At 37.8% G+C, this 23695-nt stretch overlaps 1 protein-coding gene and 2 gene segments (V, D, J or C); 2 read left to right on the top strand and 1 right to left on the bottom strand.

The window, feature by feature from the left end:
- The window catches only part of LOC132125484 (immunoglobulin kappa variable 1-9-like), a 73905-nt gene extending 50906 nt beyond the window's left edge, over positions 1–22999 (top strand). Inside the window, 1 exon segment of the V gene segment in view lies at positions 22338–22999. Coding sequence covers positions 22338–22660 — 323 coding nt within the window.
- Positions 1–23695, bottom strand: part of LOC132125468 (uncharacterized) — a 1183551-nt gene that overhangs the window by 1104961 nt on the left and 54895 nt on the right. The gene's annotated exons all lie outside the window — the stretch shown is intronic.
- Positions 10184–10695, top strand: LOC132124759 (immunoglobulin kappa variable 3-15-like). The segment is given in 2 exon segments: positions 10184–10280; positions 10370–10695. Coding segments are annotated over 2 exon segments (375 nt in total).

Genomic DNA, 23695 nt, shown 5'->3' on the forward strand with positions numbered 1-23695 from the left:
ATATATATATAAACTAATTAGCAAAAATCAGTGTAAAAATGTCCTCCTCACCCCCGTATCTTGCTCCTCATGTGCTGGACATCAGTAATGTGCATGCTCTTGGTTTGAATACAGTACAAGATCCACGTTGATCATTCCTGCTACATTCTCAGTTATCCCTCAAGTGTTTGTAACAATAAAGACCATGGCACCATCTTGTAATGCAAAATAATTGATCTTGTAACTCCCTTTATTTCACAAAAAATTAGCATATTTGTTACTAAAATATAAAAAATAACTTTCTGGTGTACTGATGTCCCAGATATTATTAATCCGATCAAAAATGTTTATGTCTTAAGTAAAAAATTATCCCAATAATTAATATGTAGTTTTTCCAAGTCTAAAATAAACACATGAGCCTACCTAGTAAAATGATGTATTTACCAAGAATCTTCAGAACACAATATTCACCATTTTCATTTTATTGAAGCATAGACTATAAAGTTGATAAAAAAGCATCAAGACAAATAAGATTCAAGGAAAATAATTATCAAAAATACATTAACCTCATATATTAATCAGTTCACACAGATGAGTGATGACATGTCCTTAAAAGTCACACAGTCCCATCCAGTCAACTGTGATACAGATAAGACATGTGATACTGTTCCAGAAAATAATGATTCCTTATCATCACATCTAAACTGGTTTCATCTCCCCATCGTGATCTTCTTCTCTCGTGTCTGGAAACAGTTTGTGGTTGATATCCAGCACTGATGTGGTGTAGCTTGTTCTCAACCAGAGGATCTCTCAGTCCTAAGATCCCAGACCTGGTCAAAGTGAAACAAACAATCCAGATGAAGTTGTTTAATGGACAGAGAGCTCAGCTTATGTTCTGTGGGATTTTAGCAGGGTGAGCAACTATGACCCTTGTAGTACTGTACACTTACCATTCTTCAAGCTGTTTTAAGACCTTTTGAGAAGCTTTTTCTTTGAAGACAATTTACCACATCCTCTTCTTTCACTCCTTTCAAGAGCATCATTTGGTCAAAACCCCTCATTTGGCTGATGAGACCATCTGTACAAATTAAAATACTGCACTTAAAATTTCATTCTGCAAGAATTAAGAAAAAGTTACAGAGTTCATCTATGGTTGCAGTAAATGTGTATTTCTTCCTCTAGAATCTTTCTCCTGAAAGTTCCTGACTTCTCTCACAAATGTGTTTTAGTCTGTGCAGTGTAAGGCCTGGCTTCAAACCAATCAACTATCAATCCACAATTTATAACACAACATTTACAAAACAATGAAACAATGTAAATTGGTGTTTATATCAACTAAACCAATTTCATGATACTTGTCTGCTTTTAAAACAGGTTGTGTGTTTTTAAAAAACATAAGATTAAAAATGTCCAGTCACACTTTGCTAACATGCTGTAATTGTAATAGTATAAAAAAAAATTAAGGCTGACATGACCAGTCCTGTGAGAGATCATCATAAAATGCTGTATAACACAGCACTGCTTCAACACACACATACCAGTGGACTTCTGTTTGTTTGAGCACAAGATTGCAGTCTTCATTCCTCATTCTGAGCAAATCATTTCCTTTGTCTTCTCTTCTCTTCTCTTCTCTTCTCTTCTCTTCTCTTCTCTTCTCTTCTCCACTCTGTGTGCAATTAATATTGCTCATTAGACATATAATTAAGTTAATTTAAAGTAAGATTCAGACCAGAGCATTTGATGAGTAAATGTTGATTCATTTACGGCCGATAGTAGAACCTCGGATTCAGGAGGAACAGTGTGGTTTTCGTCCAGGCCGTGGAACACTGGACCAGCTCTATACCCTCTACAGGGTGCTGGAGGGTTCATGGGAGTTTGCCCAACCAGTCCACATGTGCTTTGTGGATTTGGAGAAGGCATTCGACTGTGTCCTTCGCGGCGGCCTGTGGAGGGTGCTCCGGGAGTATGGGGTCCGGGGCCCTTTGCTAAGGGCTATCCGGTCCCTGTACGACCGGAGCAGGAGCTTGGTTCGTATTGCCAGCAGTAAGTCAGACTTGTTCCCGGTGCGTGTTGGACTCCGGCAGGGCTGCCCTTTGTCGCCGGTTCTGTTCATGATTTTTATGGACAGAATTTCTAGGCGCAGCCAGGGGCCGGAGGGGGTCAGGTTTGGTGACAACACGATTTCGTCTCTGCTCTTTGCGGATGATGTTGTCGTGTTGGCCTCATCAAGCCAGGACCTTCAGCATGCACTGGGATGGTTTGCAGCCGAGTGTGAAGCAGCTGGGATGAGAATCAGCACCTCCAAATCCGAGGCCATGGTCCTCAGTCGGAAAAGGGTGGCTTGCCCTCTTCAGGTTGGTGGAGAGTTCCTGCCTCAAGTGGAGGAGTTTAAGTATCTTGGGGTCTTGTTCACGAGTGAGGGAAGGATGGAACGGGAGATTGACAGACGGATCGGTGCAGCTTCTGCAGTAATGCGGTCGATGTACCAGTCTGTCGTGGTGAAGAAAGAGCTGAGCCGCAAGGCGAAGCTCTCGATTTACCGGTCAATCTACGTTCCTACTCTCACCTATGGTCATGAGCTTTGGGTCATGACCGAAAGGACAAGATCCCGGATACAGGCGGCCGAAATGAGCTTTCTCCGCAGGGTGGCTGGGCGATCCCTTAGAGACAGGGTGAGAAGTCACCCGGGAGGAGCTCAGAGTAGAGCCGCTGCTCCTCCACATCGAGAGGGGTCAGCTGAGGTGGCTCGGGCATCTGTTCCGGATGCCTCCTGGACGCCTTCCCGGGAAGGTGTTTCGGGCGCGTCCCACTGGGAGGAGACCACGGGGAAGACCTAGGACACGCTGGAGAGACTATGTCTCCCGGCTGGCCTGGGAACGCCTCGGTGTCCCCCCAGAAGAGCTGGAGGAAGTGTCTAGGGAGAGGGAAGTCTGGGGTTCTCTGCTTAGACTGCTGCCCCCGCGACCCGGCCCCGGCCCAATTACATTGGGTTTTGTTTAGACCATAAGAGCAGCCTCTGTAAAGATGCTGTATAATTAAATGTTAAATGCATCCATTATTAAAAGCAAGTAATAAATAGCAAGCTATAGTCATATGAATTATTTTGATAGTGTCAGATGAGACAGTCCTGGGGCTTGTACAATATCATACAAGTGTTAAACTGAATTATTGAGACTGTGATGTGCGACTGTGTTTAGGGTTCTTTTTTAAGTCTTTGACCTTGTCCATATCCGCACACTTGCAGTCTTGGCCACTTGAGAGTGTGTGTACATGACAGTGTGTGCACAAGACTGTCCCCGGTCTTAATAATGCCAAAGCACAGCGTCCTTAACATACACTAAACCTCTCCAATACTGCTCCGGAGCGCTATACAAAGCTTAGTGTATCCCATCATACATCATGTTTTGGAATAAATCGTCAGACTTACCGAGATCTCACAAGAGGTCACGGAAAGCTGTCCAATGTACAGTATGTGAAAAATTGATAATTAGATATTAAAAATCTCTGTAAACACATACAGTAAGTGTGTCCCATAAGGCAGTGGCTCCCTATCCTGGTCCTGGAGAACCCCAACACTGCACATTTGAGATGTCTCCCTGATCAAACACACCTGATTCAACTCATCAGCTCATCAGTGTAGACTCCAAGACCTCAAAAGTGTGTTTGTCAGATAAGAGAGACACCAAAACCGTGCAGTGCTGGGGTTCTCCAGGACCAGGATTGGGAAACACAGTCATCAGGTCATGAAAAGTTCGACACACACTTGTGGTCATCATGCTCACTTGAACACTAGGCCAAATACAGGAAAGACGTCAAATAAGTAATCAAGTGGTCAAGTGCAAAGATGGCAAGTGTGGGTATTTGGACAGTGCAACAGTTTAAGAAACAACAAATGCTGTACAAATTATAACAGCAGGAATGTTTGATAAAAGAGACAAACTAAATATCTGCCTTCGCAGCTTTCTGCCTTCTCCATTTCTGATGGAATACCTCTCCAGAAACACCACTGGACTGACTGCCTTTACGTCTTTTCAGCTAAAAATAAAAATAAAAATAATAAAAAAGGGGAGAGAAAATAAAATTGAATTATAATTGAATCTGTGAGCAAAATATTTAGATATAAACTGATATGAATGAACTGCAAGATGGAAAAATACATTTTTTTATTATTTATTTATAATGTTTTATTTTTTTTTGGATTTACATTAAAAGGTATTAAAAGCATGGTACAGAACATATGATTACTGTGATATCTGTCATATAAAAGCACATAAAATCACTAACATTACAGTGATACAAACATAGCTGGTTTGGTGATTATTGTATTGTTGTATTGATTACTAAAATACCATAGTAAAACTACAGTCACTGTGGTAAAAACATAATAAATGTACATTTTACTGTCTTTTAACTTCACATTTCATTTATTACTATTGTGTCATGATTACCATGATTTTACTACAAATTCAACTTACATCATTGAACCTGAAATTAATATAAAACGGATCGAAGGTCAATGGCACGTCACGTGACCGATAGAGTTTAATCACCCCAGTTAGCAGCTGTGTTCATTTAGTTAAACACAATGAAACTCAAAGACAGCCGCGGATGACCGATATAATACAGCGATTAAACATATGGTGCTAATCTGATTAATAAAGAAGACAGAATACATTTAATAAAAGGCATTAAAAGAGCGTATATACGACTACTCACCCAAACTTTGGAACTGACAGCAAGTATCGCGATGTGTCCTGAATGAGACTTCATGAACGTGATTTCATAGCGATAAACATCTCATGTCCTCGCGTCGAAATTCTGACGCCAAAAGTTTTCCACTGAAAGCAATGAAGGTCGTAGTGCATCGATATTTCGATGCCGAGAGGCACATTTGGCGTCATAAAAGTGACGCTAGGGGCGCTTGACCATGCTTCTGTTTTTGACGCCTTTGGAGTGAGAATGGGTTGTAGATTCAGTGGCAGTGGATCTGGCAGTGATTTCTCTCTGACCATCAGTGGAGTCCAGACTGAAGATACAGGAGATTATTACTGTATGAGTGCACACTGTCCTAGTAGTAGCTGGGTGTTCACACAGTGATAAAGAGCTGTAAGAAAACCTCCGTCAGTCAGAGTCACAGTGACTGCACTGATACAGCTGAGAGACACTGCAGCTGCTGAGGAGAGGATCACAAACAACACAATGACTTCAAGTAACACACTGTACACTGCTGACCTCTTCCTAACCCTTGATCCTAACTCTATCTGTATCACACCTCAATAACTGAAAAAGTGTTGTGCATTAGCACAAGCTTTTAATCATTGTGAAACATCTGTTCAAATCGATTTTAGATTTTCACTATCTGCATGATCATATGAATTAAAAGTTTAGTGTAACACCTGGCTGTCACTATTAAATCATAAGTTTGAAAAGAACTAAACAATTGTTGTCAATATGAATATGGGCCTTAGAAGACTAGGAAGTTTAAGTGTCCTAGGGCAGAGGCAAACACACACACTGTTGTAAAACTTAACTTCTGTTTATATATAAATTAAGTAAAGTGAATCAAGGAAAAACAAGAGAACGACACATACAGTCACCTTATAGTTTCAAAAAAAAAAAAAAAAACTTTACGCTTTTGAAAAAAAAATTGTTCACCAGGCCTGGTTAGAGAAAAAAAATACCTTTGTTACCATAACACTTTGTTAGTCAAGCTTTTTCAGTTTAGGATTTTAGGATTATGTCCTATTCTACTTTTAGCCTTTTAGGGTTTATAATGCTAATTTAAGTTCCTTTAAATTTCCCTTTATGTTACAGTTTAAATTTCAATGTTAAACTTCAAACCCGTTCTATAAACTTTACAGAAAAATTGAATAACAAGGGAAAAAAATAAATAAACCCTAACCATTTGCTCACATTTGTTCCCATAGCATTTTCTCAAAAATTCCATACAAAATGTCCATTTATGTTCAGATTTATATCAATAACGTTTATATCTACTCAGTTCCGTTTAAAGTGTTATCCAGCAAAGTTCAGATCTACAAGTCTTTATCAGTGAAAAAAAAAAGAAAAAAATCACTCCAACCGTTCAGATGGGTAAATCAGTGTCTTTGATCCTTTTCATGGTTGGCCCGCCATCTGTATTTCTTCCCTTGGGTGGAGTCGACGGTTTCATCGCAACGAAACCCAATCCGATATGAGAATCTGTGGTTGAAGAAACACACATCAACCCAATAGCTACAAAAACCCGACCTGCATATACAGGACAGTACAGTGCACTTAAAAAAACATCCAGTCAATAGGCTTTTCAAAATCTAAATTATTGCCAAACAGGTGCCTTTGCATTTCCTTTCTAAACAGACATCTGCTAGTCTTCTCTTTCTCACCTCACTCTTGTCAGTCAGCTTGACTCACTTTCCTTACGTGATAAATAAAATCTGGCTCCTGCCCTGTGGTGCACTGTCGATCGTGATGTAACCATTGTTATGGCTTAACACCGGTATAACTAAAAACACTTTCTTTTGCACCAAGCCTATTCTCTATAACACTACTGTGCATATTCAATACCATGATACGCCACATTACTTAAAACCCTATCACATATTTTTCTCATCTCCTATTCTTACTGTGTTATGACCTAAAGCCAGGGGTGTCAAACTCAGTTCCTGGAGGGCCGCAGCTCTGCACAGTTTAGCTCAAACTCTAATGAAACACACCTAATTCAGCTAATCAAGGTCTAGAAATCTCCAGTAGATCTCCAGGAGCAGGATTGGCCACCCCTGATGTATATTTTACAGATGGTGTCAAATTTAACAGACATGTGCTAATTTGCAATGTGAAATGTCAACACAGATTTTTAGGGTTCTAAAAAACAAACCCAATTTTAGTAGTTTCTAAGTAAAAAATATAATGGGGGAAAAAATGTGATGGTCCTTTCTTTAAGTAATATTCCATTATGCTACCCCTCATTTCTTGTTCATGTGTTAAATACATATTCATCTTTTTTTCTGTCTTTAGGACATGGAAGATCTTTTACAGAGTGCGATTGAGAAGACTACCATGGGCATCTTCGTGATAAAGCACACTGCTGACAATGAAGCCCATGATGTAGGAATTGTGCTAGAGGGTGTGGCAGTGCTTCAGGACCTTGACAGCGTGGCTTTTGCAACTTCAATGTTGTTTGTTCTAATTTATCTTAACCTGTAGTACCCCACAAAGTTGCGTTTTACATTTGAAATTCTGCAAAAACTCATCATGGAGTTGGATGGAGGTGAACTCTCTATCAAGGCCCAAAATTTCAAATCTAAACTCCACCAATAAGATGCACCGATTTTTTTATGACTGCTGAGACTGCAAACGATCAACCTCAGAAAATTTCAGCAGCCTTCATGCAAGACCACTGCAGAGGATAAACCGTGATCTTGTTGTTTAGACTGTTCCCCTTTGCCTGCTCTTTTTTCTTTTTTTGTCTGAATTTGGCCCTTCTTTGGACTGACTCAGAAGTTGATTGATTAGAGCTGAATCTATGACACATGGAGGAACTAGCATAAATAAGATACACTGTTTATAGTTTAGGTAAGGGTCAGATACTGTATGATAACATTATTTTGTAATGTCTATATATAATTATCTTTAAAACAAAAGCGTTTTTCTTGAAATAACAGTTCCAGGTACTGCTGTTCTTGGGTACAGTTTTAAAGTTTCTGAGAGAAATTAAATAAATGATTATTGTTACAATGTTTTATTAGTTTTTAAACACAGTTACATGTACATGTATGTATTAAATTTTAATTTTAGTGACGTTATCAAAATTATGTTAAGATAACTTGATTTAATTGCACAGAATTAACATGGTCAAACCATATATCTGAAATAAAATAATAATGTTAAACTAACATAACTGAATTATGGTAGTATAACTTAAAAAGACTATGTACACATCACTTTTTGAAAATGCATATGATTAACACAACCGTATTATAATGAAACCACATAAATGCATAGGATACTCTGACCTCAAACTGAATGTGTGGAACCAATGTCCATAATTCAATTGAGTAAATCCAACAAATCCTTTTTTTCAGTGTGTAAGGAACAATCTGTTGCCTTCTTGTTCTCACCCCATGCAAACATGGCATTGATATGTACTTTACTGACTTTTCATGTACTTTAAATCCACCATCTTTGTACATTGCCTTTTTCCAACGAGAGAATCCCAGTTGTGATGTGAAAACAGATGCTGAGGTTTTGGCAAAGAGAAGTGTCGACATGCAAAACATAGGCAGAGTTTTGGCTTTGAGAGTACTTAAGCCATGGGTGTTGTTTATACCACTCGGTGCTGAAGGACCTCTTCCTGTTGCCATGCATGGTTCGCGGAAATACCTTAAGTTGAGGTTGTGTAGGACCTGCTGCTCTGGACTGTGAAACGTCTGTAAAGTATAAATAATCGTGATCAGTCCTTATTTCAGTTTTTATGAAGTTTCATTCAAAATGATTAGTTACAAAGTTTATTTGTGGTCAGTATTACAACTTACATGGTATTTAAAAGGAAGGCACTCATAATGTCGTGTAAACTGAAAGATAAAATGTCTTTAGTATGAGAGTACACGACAACTAGACGTGTGTTTCTGTGTGTGTATTACAACTGTTTTAGACAGTTGTAATTGTATAACTGGAGTGAAAAACAACTTGAATGTAAGCCTACATGATAAATTCCACTTATCTAAGCATGACTTACAATCTTGTGCAAGAGGAGCTGACTGCTCTTCAACCTCACTGTCACTACTGTATCTAGGCTGCTGACTACTTGACTGAGCCTTTCCACTGCAGCTGGGAGAACTCTTTTCTTTTTGGAAGAAGTTCTGAATATCTCTGCTTATCTTCATAACTAGTCTTAAACCTAACCCTGGGGGAAATGTAATTCAATCAATCAATCAATCAATCAATCAATCAATGAGTCAGTCAATTCACTTTGAAGTAGCTATAACTACAAATGTCAAGCAGGATCATTGTCAAATTGGCTTAGAATCAGTGTGCAAAATACAGGTGTTCGTGGGGCTCTGGAACCTCTTAAATAAGCTTTGAATCCATCAAAATGTCAAAAAGAAAGGAGGTGCAAACAATGTGTCTAGTAAATATAGACATATTTATAGGATCTACAAAGGTTTATTTTTACATAACACATGTTGCACCTCAAGCATTCGTGGCATTTGAATGCAATTTGCTCTGCCTCTGTCTATTTAAACATCTGAAAATAGGTGATCTGTGAAAATGAGCTAATTGATAAAAACAAATGTCCTTTATATCCAAGAGAAAAAAGTCTTTAAACAGCCCTTTAATCACAGAGCAAATAAATAAGTCAAAGCTTGTTCTTGTGTTATAGTTACTTAAATCTAGAACTAGACTGTCACACTATATTTCACACACTGGTTGACCAAAAATATAATATTAGCTCTACTGAACACACACAGCTGCAAAAAACATCCTCAGTCCAGAAAATATTTTTTCATATTTTATGGCGCGAAGGTGATGGCGGTATTTTTAACGTTCAATGCTCAACTTAGTTTGCAGGCTGCTAAGCTAGCTTTTGCAGTGTAGTTCGACTTTTAGCTGCTACTTAGTGCTAGATAAAGTTTTCCTACACATTCAGAGGAAACTACGATATGACTAAACATTAAATTACCGTACCTCTCAATCGACTGATTCCAGTGTTTTTGTCGTTGCAACTCTGTGTGACCGTCCTCCTGTTTGCTTCACGGACCACAGCATGGCTGAGCAGAAATCAGCTCTCACAATCTCACTACGACCATTAATGTGTTACCATAGACAAAAGTTCCTCTTGTAGCCTTAGGTTTTCTGTACCCTGCTGCTTTTTCCTCATGTTATTCATCTGCAACAGAAAAATGACAGAATGAATATGTTTGGCATCTAAGTGTTTGACTTTTTTTACTGGATTGTTTTTGTTTGTTTATCTTATTGGAACGGAAACTATAGGAATCGATAAGAATCAGAATAAGATTTGATAAAATTCAAACGATACCGAACCCTAGTCATTGTAAAATGATATTTTCTATATTTTTTATTGTATTTGTGTTTGTTAGCAGCTCAATCTGTTGTGAATCCTGCCCACTTCTTTGCATCGTCAGCACATGCTTCAGTGCTCTGAGAGTGTTTATAGAGCTGTGAGTTTAACACTTCATGACTGAGAGCAGAACAGAACACAATCTTCATCATCACACAAGACACAACAACAACAATGAACAACATCATCATCCTCATCTGGACTCTCACACTGTTTGCTCATGGTTTGTAATAAAACTTTCAGAATGTTATTAACCATTTTAAAATGTGTAATATACATTATTGTAAAATGTGTCCTGTTTTCCTGTTTCAGAGTGTAGAGGACAGATCACTGTAACTCAGACTCAATCAATAATAGCAGCTCAACCAGGACAAGAAGTCAGAATAAATTGTAAAACCAGCAGTTCAGTGTATAATAATGATTATTTACACTGGTACTTACAGAAACCTGGAGAAGCTCCTAAACTCCTCATATATCGTGCAACAAGCCGTTACACTGGAATTCCTTCTAGATTCAGTGGCAGTGGATCTGACAGTAATTTCACTCTCACCATCAGTGGAGTCCAGACTGAAGATACAGGAGATTATCACTGTCAGAGTTTTCACTATCCAAACAGTCAATATGTGTTAACACAGTGATAAAGAGTCGTACAAAAACCTCCGTCAGTCAGAGTCACAGTGACTGCACTGATACAGCTGAGAGACACTGCAGCTGCTCTACAGCACAATCACACACACAACACTGATCAACACACACACACACACAGACAACACTGATCGACACAAACACACACATAACACTGATCTACACAATCACACACACAACACTGATCGACACAAACACACACACACAACACTGATCAACACAATCACACAACACTGATCAACACAATCACACACACAACACTGATCGACACAATCACACACACAACACTGATCGACACAAACACACACACACAACACTGATCAACACAATCACACAACACTGATCTACACAATCACACACACAACACTGATCGACACAATCACACACACACACACACAACACTGATCAACACAAACCCACACACAACACTGATCGACACAAGCACACACACACAACACTGATCGACACAAGCACACACAACACTGATCGAAACAATCACACACACACACACACACACACACAACACTGATCAACACAATCCCACACACAACACTGATCGACACAAACACACACACAACACTGATCTACACAATCACACACACAACACTGATCGACACAAATACACACACAACACTGATCGACACAATCACACACACAACACTGATCGACACAAGCACACACACAACACTGATCGACACAAACACACACACAACAATGATGGACACAATCCCACACACAACACTGATCGACACAATCACACACACAACACTGATCGACACAATCACACACACAACACTGATCGACACAATCACACACACACACACAACACTGATCAACACAATCCCACACACAACACTGATCAACACAAACACACACACAACACTGATCTACACAATCACGCACACAACACTGATCGACACAATCCCACACACAACACTGATCGACACAAACACACACACACAACACTGATCGACACAAACACACACACAACACTGATCGACACAAGCACACACACAACACTGATCGACACAATCACACACACAACACTGATCAACACAATCCCACACACAACACTGATCAACACAAACACACACACAACACTGATCAACACAATCAGACACACAACACTGATCGACACAATCACACACACAACACTGATCGACACAATCACACAACACTGATTGACACAAACACACACACAACACTGATCAACACAATCACACACAACACTGATCAACACAAACACACACACAACACTGATCAACACAATCACACACACAACACTGATCGACACAATCACACACACAACACTGATCGACACAATCACACAACACTGATTGACACAAACACACACACAACACTGATCGACACAATAACACACAATACTGATCGACACAATCACACACACAACACTGATCGACACAATCACACAACACTGATTGACACAAACACACACACAACACTGATCGACACAATCCCACACACAACACTGATCAACACAAACACGCACACAACACTGATCTACACAATCACACACACAACACTGATCGACACAATCCCACACACAACACTGATCAACACAAACACACACACACAACACTGATCGACACAAACACACACACAACACTGATCGACACAAGCACACACACAACACTGATCGACACAATCACACACACAACACTGATCAACACAATCCCACACACAACACTGATCAACACAAACACACACACAACACTGATCAACACAATCACACACACAACACTGATCGACACAATCACACACACAACACTGATCGACACAATCACACACACAACACTGATCGACACAATCCCACACACAACACTGATCGACACAATCACACACACAACACTGATCGACACAAACACATACACAACACTGATCGACACAATCACACACACAACACTGATTTTTCACTATCCAAACAGTCAATATGTGTTAACACAGTGATAAAGAGTCGTACAAAAACCTCCGTCAGTCAGAGTCACAGTGACTGCACTGATACAGCTGAGAGACACTGCAGCTGCTCTACAACACAATCACACACACAACACTGATCAACACACACACACACACAGACAACACTGATCGACACAAACACACACATAACACTGATCTACACAATCACACACACAACACTGATCGACACAAACACACACACACAACACTGATCAACACAATCACACAACACTGATCAACACAATCACACACACAACACTGATCGACACAATCACACACACAACACTGATCGACACAAACACACACACACAACACTGATCAACACAATCACACAACACTGATCTACACAATCACACACACAACACTGATCGACACAATCACACACACACACACACAACACTGATCAACACAAACCCACACACAACACTGATCGACACAAGCACACACACACAACACTGATCGACACAAGCACACACAACACTGATCGAAACAATCACACACACACACACACACACACAACACTGATCAACACAATCCCACACACAACACTGATCGACACAAACACACACACAACACTGATCTACACAATCACACACACAACACTGATCGACACAAATACACACACAACACTGATCGACACAATCACACACACAACACTGATCGACACAAGCACACACACAACACTGATCGACACAAACACACACACAACAATGATGGACACAATCCCACACACAACACTGATCGACACAATCACACACTCAACACTGATCGACACAATCACACACACAACACTGATCGACACAATCACACACACACACACAACACTGATCAACACAATCCCACACACAACACTGATCAACACAAACACACACACAACACTGATCTACACAATCACGCACACAACACTGATCGACACAATCCCACACACAACACTGATCGACACAAACACACACACACAACACTGATCGACACAAACACACACACAACACTGATCGACACAAGCACACACACAACACTGATCGACACAATCACACACACAACACTGATCAACACAATCCCACACACAACACTGATCAACACAAACACACACACAACACTGATCAACACAATCAGACACACAACACTGATCGACACAATCACACACACAACACTGATCGACACAATCACACAACACTGATTGACACAAACACACACACAACACTGATCAACACAATCACACACAACACTGATCAACACAAACACACACACAACACTGATCAACACAATCACACACACAACACTGATCGACACAATCACACACACAACACTGATCGACACAATCACACAACACTGATTGACACAAACACACACACAACACTGATCGACACAATAACACACAATACTGATCGACACAATCACACACACAACACTGATCGACACAATCACACAACACTGATTGACACAAACACACACACAACACTGATCGACACAATCCCACACACAACACTGATCAACACAAACACGCACACAACACTGATCTACACAATCACACACACAACACTGATCGACACAATCCCACACACAACACTGATCAACACAAACACACACACACAACACTGATCGACACAAACACACACACAACACTGATCGACACAAGCACACACACAACACTGATCGACACAATCCCACACACAACACTGATCGACACAATCACACACACAACACTGATCGACACAATCACACACACAACACTGATCGACACAATCACACACACACACACAACACTGATCAACACAATCCCACACACAACACTGATCAACACAAACACGCACACAACACTGATCTACACAATCACACACACAACACTGATCGCCACAATCCCACACACAACACTGATCAACACAAACACACACAACACTGATCGACACAAACACACACACAACACTGATCGACACAAGCACACACACAACACTGATCGACACAAGCACACACACAGCACTGATCAACACAAACACACACACAACACTGATCTACACAATCACACACACAACACTGATCAACACAATCCCACACACAACACTGATCAATACAAACACACACACACAACACTGATCGACACAAACACACACACAACACTGATGGACACAATCACACACACAACACTGATCGACACAATCACACACACAACACTGATCGACACAATCACACACACAACACTGATCGACACGATCACACACACAACACTGATCGACACAATCACACACACACAACACTGATTGACACAATCACACACACAACACTGATCAACACAATCACACACACATTACTGATCGACACAATCACACACAACACTGATCGACACAATCACACACACAACACTGATCGACACGATCACACACACAACACTGATCGACACAATCACACACACACAACACTGATTAACACAATCACACACACAACACTGATCAACACAATCACACACACAACACTGATCGACACAATCACACACGACACTGATCGACACAATCACACACACAACACTGATCAACACAATCACTAATAACACAATATAATTACAATTAACAGAAATATTGTATTTCTAAAGATAATGAGTCAGGGTTTTAACATAATCATCATGTTTTAGGTGTAATATATGATTCCTGTCAATCAAACTGAACAGACTGCATTCAGTCACTGAATTCTGCTGTCTGGATGTGATGCTTTCCATTTGGCCCACAGAAAGATTTACATTCTTACACAATTACTGTCAGAATACTTGATTCTGTGTTTACAATCATATATTTTTTTTTTATTTTACTTACATTTCCATATACATTATCCCTTTGAAATGTAAAGAGTTTGTCTCTTTCACATGGGAGCACAAAGACAAACTAATAAATTAATTAAAATATAGTTAAAGTACATTTGTATGTACATTGCATTTTAATATATTTCTAAAAAACATGCTAATAAATATATGCTTAGTTGAGCTTTTAAGTCATATTCTTAACATAAGCATACTTAAAGTGAAGTTTTAATCTATTTTTTAACTCATTTTAATTTTACTCTTTCTTAAAGTATATTTTATTTGTACTTTGTGTAAGAACATAGAAAAACGATTCAAGTTGTGTAGTGTTTAATGTATAACTTTATAGCATTGCATTAACATTCTAGAAATAATAATCTAATGATAAATAATAATACAATAATAATAAATAATAGTACAGCAGTCCCAGTTTAATTTTCAACCTTAAAATACATTGTCCTGACTGTACTTACTTAAGTAACATTTTCAATGCAGGACTTTTACTTGAAAAAAATTCTAATGTGTATGCAAATTATAACGCAAAACTGTTAATCATTGGTTAATTTTATATAAATATATTTTTTTCCCTTTCACAGGTGATAAAGCAGTCTTTAAATACTACAGTGTCTGAATTTCAAGTCTTCAGCTGCTGAAAATACAATTCATAATCAAAGAAGTGACAATCCACTAGTGACAAACTCTCCTGTTTCTTCCTTTGTTTAGATATTTGTAGGCTTTTGTTGTTGTTGTTGTTTTTTTTTTTCAGAAAATTGCATTTTGATGCTTTTATTGAATAATGCAATTTTCATAGTATAGCATAACTGAAACATTTTACAAATTGATAAAAAAAGCTCTGCCAAAGCAATTCACTGATCTTTCATTTATTATGTATTTTTGGTCAAGATATCATATATGCTGCCGTTAAATTACACTTAATGTACTTGAAGTGGTTCCAATTTTACATAATTTAATATATGAAAATATATTGTAAATTGCTAAAAACTGTTTTTTTTTTCAATTGCTAAAATCCTTTTGTCCAATCTGTACTCACATTTTTTAAACTCTAAACACAATAAGACACATCTTTCTGTTGTGATAATACCTTCAACACAATTCATGTTGTTTTCACACAATATTCAGTAAATTAACACATTTCTAAAATGCCTAAATTTTATTTCCACACAAGCTTACCCCATACCAAAATCATAGATCTTTCTTATTTTTTTTTTTTTTTTTTTTTTACAAATGTTTTAAACACAGCATGACAGAAATGAAGACATGTTACAAACTTTAAATATAGTGTAAAGACTCTACTTCTGCAACAACAGCAACTCAGAAGTATTAAAAAAAATCTCTTTATAAAATATTGTAGATGATAAGCATTTTTACGGACGTTTTATTACAGATGCACACACTTTATTTCACGTCTTCTGAACTGTTGGTAACAAACACCCACTTACCCCCATTGAAAGACTTGGAGTGGCCAGGACAGATTTTAATATAACTCCGATTGGATTCATCTGGAAGAAAGTCACATTCACCTAGAATGCTTCTAGGGTGAGTAAAACACAGGCTAATTTTCATTTCGGGTGAACTTACCCTTTAAGTTTTTTATAGTTTGTAGTTGTCCAGGTACAGAAACAGAATAATCAAATGTAAAATAACAATGCATAGCCATATATATATATATATATATATATATATATGGTCAAACCAAAATTTACTCAGACAAACACATTATCACAGTTTATCCACTCTAGTTTAGAAAATGGTAATAAAACATGGCAATAACTTAGAGTTAAACTATCAAAACAAAATCATCTTGATAATGTCAGATAACTTCAAAAGAAAGGTATTTAATGGATTACAATCAACCCAAATTTCAGACAACTGTTAGTATGACAATATTTACACAACTATCAATACTTTGTTGACCAGTTACCAAGCAATGCTTCATTTTGTTCAGTCTGTGGTGTAAAAAGCATTAGCAATTAAAGAAAAACACAAAGCATAGTCGGGTCAAAGTGTCTGAATAATCGTTGGTCCCAATTTTTTTTATCAGTTTTACTGGTAGTCCACTGTATAAAGGATTGTTGGGTATAATATGTCACAGTTTACTTTATTTTGCCATCCTCACTTACATAAATGAACTATACTTTCCTGCACCCACTAGTAAAATTATATCTGTTGTCGGAACAAAACTTGGTTTGATTGTGGATTAATTCTTTTTAGTAATTCAGTCAAGAGCCGTCGCCATCAACCAGGTGGCGGAGGAGTGTTGTGCCGTCCACCGAGGGTTATCCAGTGCTGCCGCCAGGCACCGCAGAAGAGTTCACACAGCTGGTGGGGAGCCGAGCAGCGCCATGTCTGGGAAACGGAACAATTATTATTTTTTCCTCTCTCCCTTCTCTCGTCGCTAATCATCCTTCCATTTTCTATTCTCTCACCTCGTCTGTCTGTCCTTACCCCCAGGTATGAGGTATAGCTTATGTGAAAACAAAATGTAAGCATTTTAGAAATGTGTTAATTAACTGAATATTGTGTGAAAACAAAATGAATTGTGCTAAAAATTTGGTCACAACAGACTGATGTTGTGCTAAATGTGTATAGTGTTTTGAAAATGTGACTACAGATTGGAAAAAGGATGTTAGAAATTAAAAATAAATAAATAAAAAAACTGAAATGTAATAATGAGTTTGTCTGTGTGCTGCAGGTCTACAGCAGAAGTGAAACTGGTGTGTTTCAGTCCAGATCATGTAACCAATCAAACAGTGACTCTGGGAGTGTGAGCTGAAAATCTCATTTGCATTGTCAGGGTGGAGTGATTGTGATCCTCTCAGAATAGAGCAGCTCTGTCTCCAGAGACCATGTTCAAACCCCAAGAGCTTTATTTGACTAGATTTACTGCTACTGATCGAGCTTCTGAAAAACACCTGGACAAACACTACATGCATCTTCATCTGTTAGTTGAATGATGTTGTCAGACACAAATGGAGTTTGTTGAGAAGCTTTATTGAATGTTGCAGCAAACACAGCAGATTGAAAGATCAGCCAGTGCTTTGACACTAGAGCTCTCTTTCAGTATTGAGTTGTAAATGACTACAGCTGCAGCACTAGACTCATGTGAATCCTGCCTGACACAGGACACTCAGATACGCTCATCTTCAGGAGAGAGCAGCGCTCACTGGAGAAACATCAGCACTGCGAGCGACTAACAGCGACTCTTGTGGAACGAGGCCTCATGAGGAGCTCCATCATGTGTTACTCTGCAGACGTACTGCTCTCCCGCTTCCCAGCGTGCTTTGCTGAGGGTCAGGACACTACTGCGGCTGTAGCGGCCGTCCTGCTCGCTCTCTGCGCTGGTCACAACCCCGTCGGTGACCTCTGAGCCGTCCAGTGTCCAGCTCACCAGCGCCCCCTGTGGAGAGTAAGAGCTGAGCAGGCAGAGCAGTGCGGCTGAGTCTCCAGAGATCTGCAGAGAAGAGGGCGGCAGCAGAGACACTGAGGGCTTCACTGTGGGACCAGCTGCAGGAGACAAACACAACACATTCACAAACACAGAGAAAACACACTGCAGCTCCAGCACTCTTCTGCCCTGCAGCCTTCACAGCATTTCAACAGGACTTTCAGCAGCAGACATGAGGAGTGCAGCCAAAATCACTACAATCTCATCATTCATCTTATTCAACATCACTACAGCTGATTAATACACAATATACAAACTATATTCACTACATGCATTTAAATGAAACCTCATAAAATGAAACGATGTACATGAATGCTGACACTGTACAAAGACACTGAACGCTTTAATTCCAGTATAGTCTCAAATCTCATCATAAAGTTCTTACATTGTCTTACTTGAACTTGAAATGTTCTTACACTATTAAATATTTTTTTAAACTTTTCAAAATCTAAAAGTTTCAAGCTGATATTTTATTACTATATCTCACACCAAATGCAAATTATTTAATAATAATAATAATAATAATAATAATAATAATAATAAAAACAATTGAATCAACTTTTCTAAACATTCACATATTTAGTATTTTGTAAGTTTTTGAAGCATGGTATGAACAAAAGAGATTCAAAATCATTGAATGAACTACAAAAAGTAACTATTTACATTTTGATGTTTTTCCATGCATAATATCTATAATAAAATATTAACTTTATATGAAGTGTAAACATTAATGGAAATAAATATGAAATAAAATGAACTGATAAAACTCAAAGTGAGACACATCATGGAAATGTGTTTTGGAAAATATTTGTTTCCTGAGAGTTTAATTCAGTTCTTTTGAAACTCTAAATTTGATGATAAAATAAATAAAATGTTAAAAATCTATACATTTCAATACTTTTTTAACCAAGATAGTTAAAAGAGACAAACTTACCGAGCACCAGTTTAGTTCCTCCACCGAATGTGTACCACAGTGATACAATCTAATGAAACACTCGTACAAAAACCTCTATTCCACTCGAGTGAACACACACTCCAGCAGAGAGACAAACAACACTTCTACACTCGGTCATTTAGTTTAAAAAATGCTTTTCAAAAAGTAAGAGCAAAGACAAAAATTCTTCGAAATGTTTGTTATTAACTGAAAAATAATTTAGTTATTTTCATAATCAGTTAAAGAGTTTATTCATCTCATTTATAATAGACATGATTCACTTTGACTTTAAACCCCTATGTCTAGCTGTGTGCTGATTTTGAACTTTCTAAAGAAATATACAGTAATTCATGAACTGTGACGTCTGAGGTGACCTTTGACCTCTTTTATCATGAGGATGTTGTGGAGTTTCTCATAAATATACTTCTGTTCTTCATGTATGCAACTTAATCATAATAATTCAGAAAATAACCTGCATCTTCAGACAAAAGAATCAAGATACAATTGTTCATATATACTGTAAATATATACTGTAAATATATACTGTAATGGCTGTTGTGAATCCCAGGCTCTAATTGGAGCACAAGAACAACAAAACTTCACATAAACAAGGTTTAATCTATCACCATCCCATTTGTGCCCAATTTTTTCTGAATGGATTCATGTATATAGTCATGTTAATAGTGTCCTATGTGAAGATGCATTTATTTTTCCCCAGGTGTTTGTTTATTTTCTTGAAAATCATATTTTAATATGCGGTTACTATGGTTGCCGGTGAGCAAATATGTTGTATTCACCGCTTAAATGTCAAATTTGAATAGGAGAGCATTTGGCATCTAACTCAAAATAACTCCTTTCAACAGATCAATCTTTATTCATAAACAAATTTATCATGCATAAAATTCAAATAACATTTGATACAAACCCCAAAAAATCATCTAGCTTATAATCTCTTAGATATGATAACACAACAAATCCATTTGTCTTAAAATGATGGAACATAGTTCTGAACAAACTGCAGCCATTAACCTGACCCAACAGGGTATTGTGTATAAAAAAGTTAAATGAAAATGAACACATAAAACTAAATAGAATGAAGAAAATATCACATCTGTATCATAAAAAAGGTATACCTGAAAGAAACAGTTTGGTTACCAACATTCAGCAAAATATCATATTTTTGCTCAACAGAAGAAAGAAACTCATTGGTTTGCAACTTCAGGGAAACTAAATGATGACACAATTTCCATTTTTGGGTGAACCTTCCCTTACATAAGCAGTGAAGGTACAAGTAGTTTTATAAATTTACATAAACATATTTGCATGCTATTCTTTGTGATTTGTGAAAGTCCTTGATATTCATGAAATTAATGATATTATTTTAAAAATATATGCTTTTTATACAATTATCATGTGTAGGCTACAGCCATGTTTGTTTGTTTGTTTGTTTGTTTACTTGATATTGAACATGCAGGTATTTTCATTCTAAGAGGTGTGTTAGTTAAAAATAAATACAAATAAATAGAATGAAGAAAATATTACGTCTATATAATAAAAAAGGTATACCTGAAAGAAAATTATGATTTTTTTTATGCCCATAGTATTCAGTGTCTGACTGTGAAAGGCGATTTCATATAATAATGTTAAAATGTAGTCATTTACATTAAAATGGAATCATAAGCTTCTAGTCCTTGACCAATTAGAATAAAACGCATACAAACTGGATAAAGGAGCCTCAATATTTTCAGCTTCAGCTATTAATCCCATGCATTAGCTCTTTATCTTTCCATTCTTCCTTTTGTGTGACTGACTGAAGTTTGTAAACTGCTGCTGAAATTTAGGGGTAGGAACTTGACAGCTCATGTGACACCTTTTTTATTTCTTCAAATCCTTTGTTTGGTTGTTTGCTTGCATGTCATTGAGAAATAAAACATGGATGATATCTAGAAAAATGACAACTATAAACTGCAGCAACTATAGTTGCCGGTGGGCTTAAATTGGTTATCAGAACTTTTTCTGTCCATTTTATAATGTCAGGCCCACATTAGGATTAATAATAGACGTACAGTCAGTCCTGATACTTTATGAACAGACTCATGCTTCTCGCTCTTATTACAGCGGTGGCAGCTCATCTAATGGAATATGTAATTATATATTTTATGACTCTAGTATATTTGTCTTGTATCAGCTCGAGCTGTTGTGAATCCTGCCCACTTCTTTGCATCGTCAGCACATGCTTCAGTGCTCTGAGAGTGTTTATAGAGCTGTGAGTTTAACACTTCATGACTGAGAGCAGAACAGAACACAATCTTCATCATCACACAAGACACAACAACAACAATGAACAACATCATCATCCTCATCTGGACCACTGCAGCTTTTATTCAAGGTTGTTTTTATTTTATTTTAATATATCAATATTCTGCTATAAAGGAGCTTTACTGACAAACTGACTCTATTTTCTCTTCTTCAGCCTCCAGAGGAGTCACGCTGACTCAACCTAAAGTTAAAACTGTCCAGCTCGGTCAAACAGCTACAATAGAGTGTAACATAGATGTAGGGATACTTAGCAACTACTTAGCCTGGTATCAGCAGAAACCTGGAGAAGCTCCTAAACTCCTGATTTATTACATAAACACCCTTCAGTCAGGAACTCCATCTAGATTCAGTGGCAGTGGAACAGCAAATACTGGAAAAGATTTCACTCTGACCATCAGTGGAGTCCAGACTGAAGATACAGGAGATTATTACTGTCAGAGTATACACTGTCCTAGTAGCTGTGTGTTCACACAGTGATAAAGAGTCGTACAAAAACCTCCGTCAGTCAGAGTCACAGTGACTGCACTGATACAGCTGAGAGACACTGCAGCTGATGATGCGCATCTCAATATTTTTTTTTCTCTGTAACTCTCTATTGTATTGATGAACACCATCTATCTATCTGCCCAACATTACGAGTAAATATTAGAATTATGTAGGAGGAGCAAAACAATTCAATGCAGTACAAATCACACAAATCTAGATTACTTACAAATCTTCTACTTAAACAGTGTGCAAAAGTCTTATTCAGTGCTGCTGCACTAACTGGCATCACTGGTTCCTGAAGGGGTTAATTCATGATCCCATTTTAATTGATTTAATTAAATCTGTAGTGGTCTGTGATGGCTGAAAGAAGTCTCCATTGTCCACATATTTTCAATATGATTTAACATTTATCATATTTAAAAATAAAACGCAAACTTCTAAGAAAGAAAAAATAAATGATTAAAATAATCAGTGTCTCTGCATCAGAAAAATACCACATCTTCCCATTTTTCTGACCCTTGGCTAAACCCAAGCTGAATTCACTGTTTGTTCGTCAGCAGAGGTCCAACAAATTTACTAAAATGTTCTTCTACTTCCTGCACACACTCGTTCAGGTTCATTCAGTTCGGATTAATTTAAACTATAGCCTTCATATTTAAAATGACTGGACAATTATTTTTAACTGATAAACACCCCGATAAAACATGACAGTGCCATGGCACATTAAAAAAACAAAACAAAACATGATTTTTGTACTCACAATGGTAACCATAAATTAACCAGGTTACACTAACCATAGTTTTATGTGGTAGCCTATTTGTAGTAAAACTGTCGTTATACAAATTGCAGTCAAACTGCTAAAAAACACAGTATACACTTTTTGTATTATAAAACCTTGGTTAAGTTTTTTATGAGGGCTGGTGTACTGTAAACTTCTTAACAAACCGAGGGCTTCTTAACTTCTTAACAGAGCGCCCCAAAGCGAAAAGCTGGTATGCATTGCACCTGTTGCCTCTTATACTCACG

This window comes from Carassius carassius, chromosome 43, assembly GCF_963082965.1.
Source record: "Carassius carassius chromosome 43, fCarCar2.1, whole genome shotgun sequence".
NCBI lineage: Eukaryota > Metazoa > Chordata > Actinopteri > Cypriniformes > Cyprinidae > Carassius > Carassius carassius.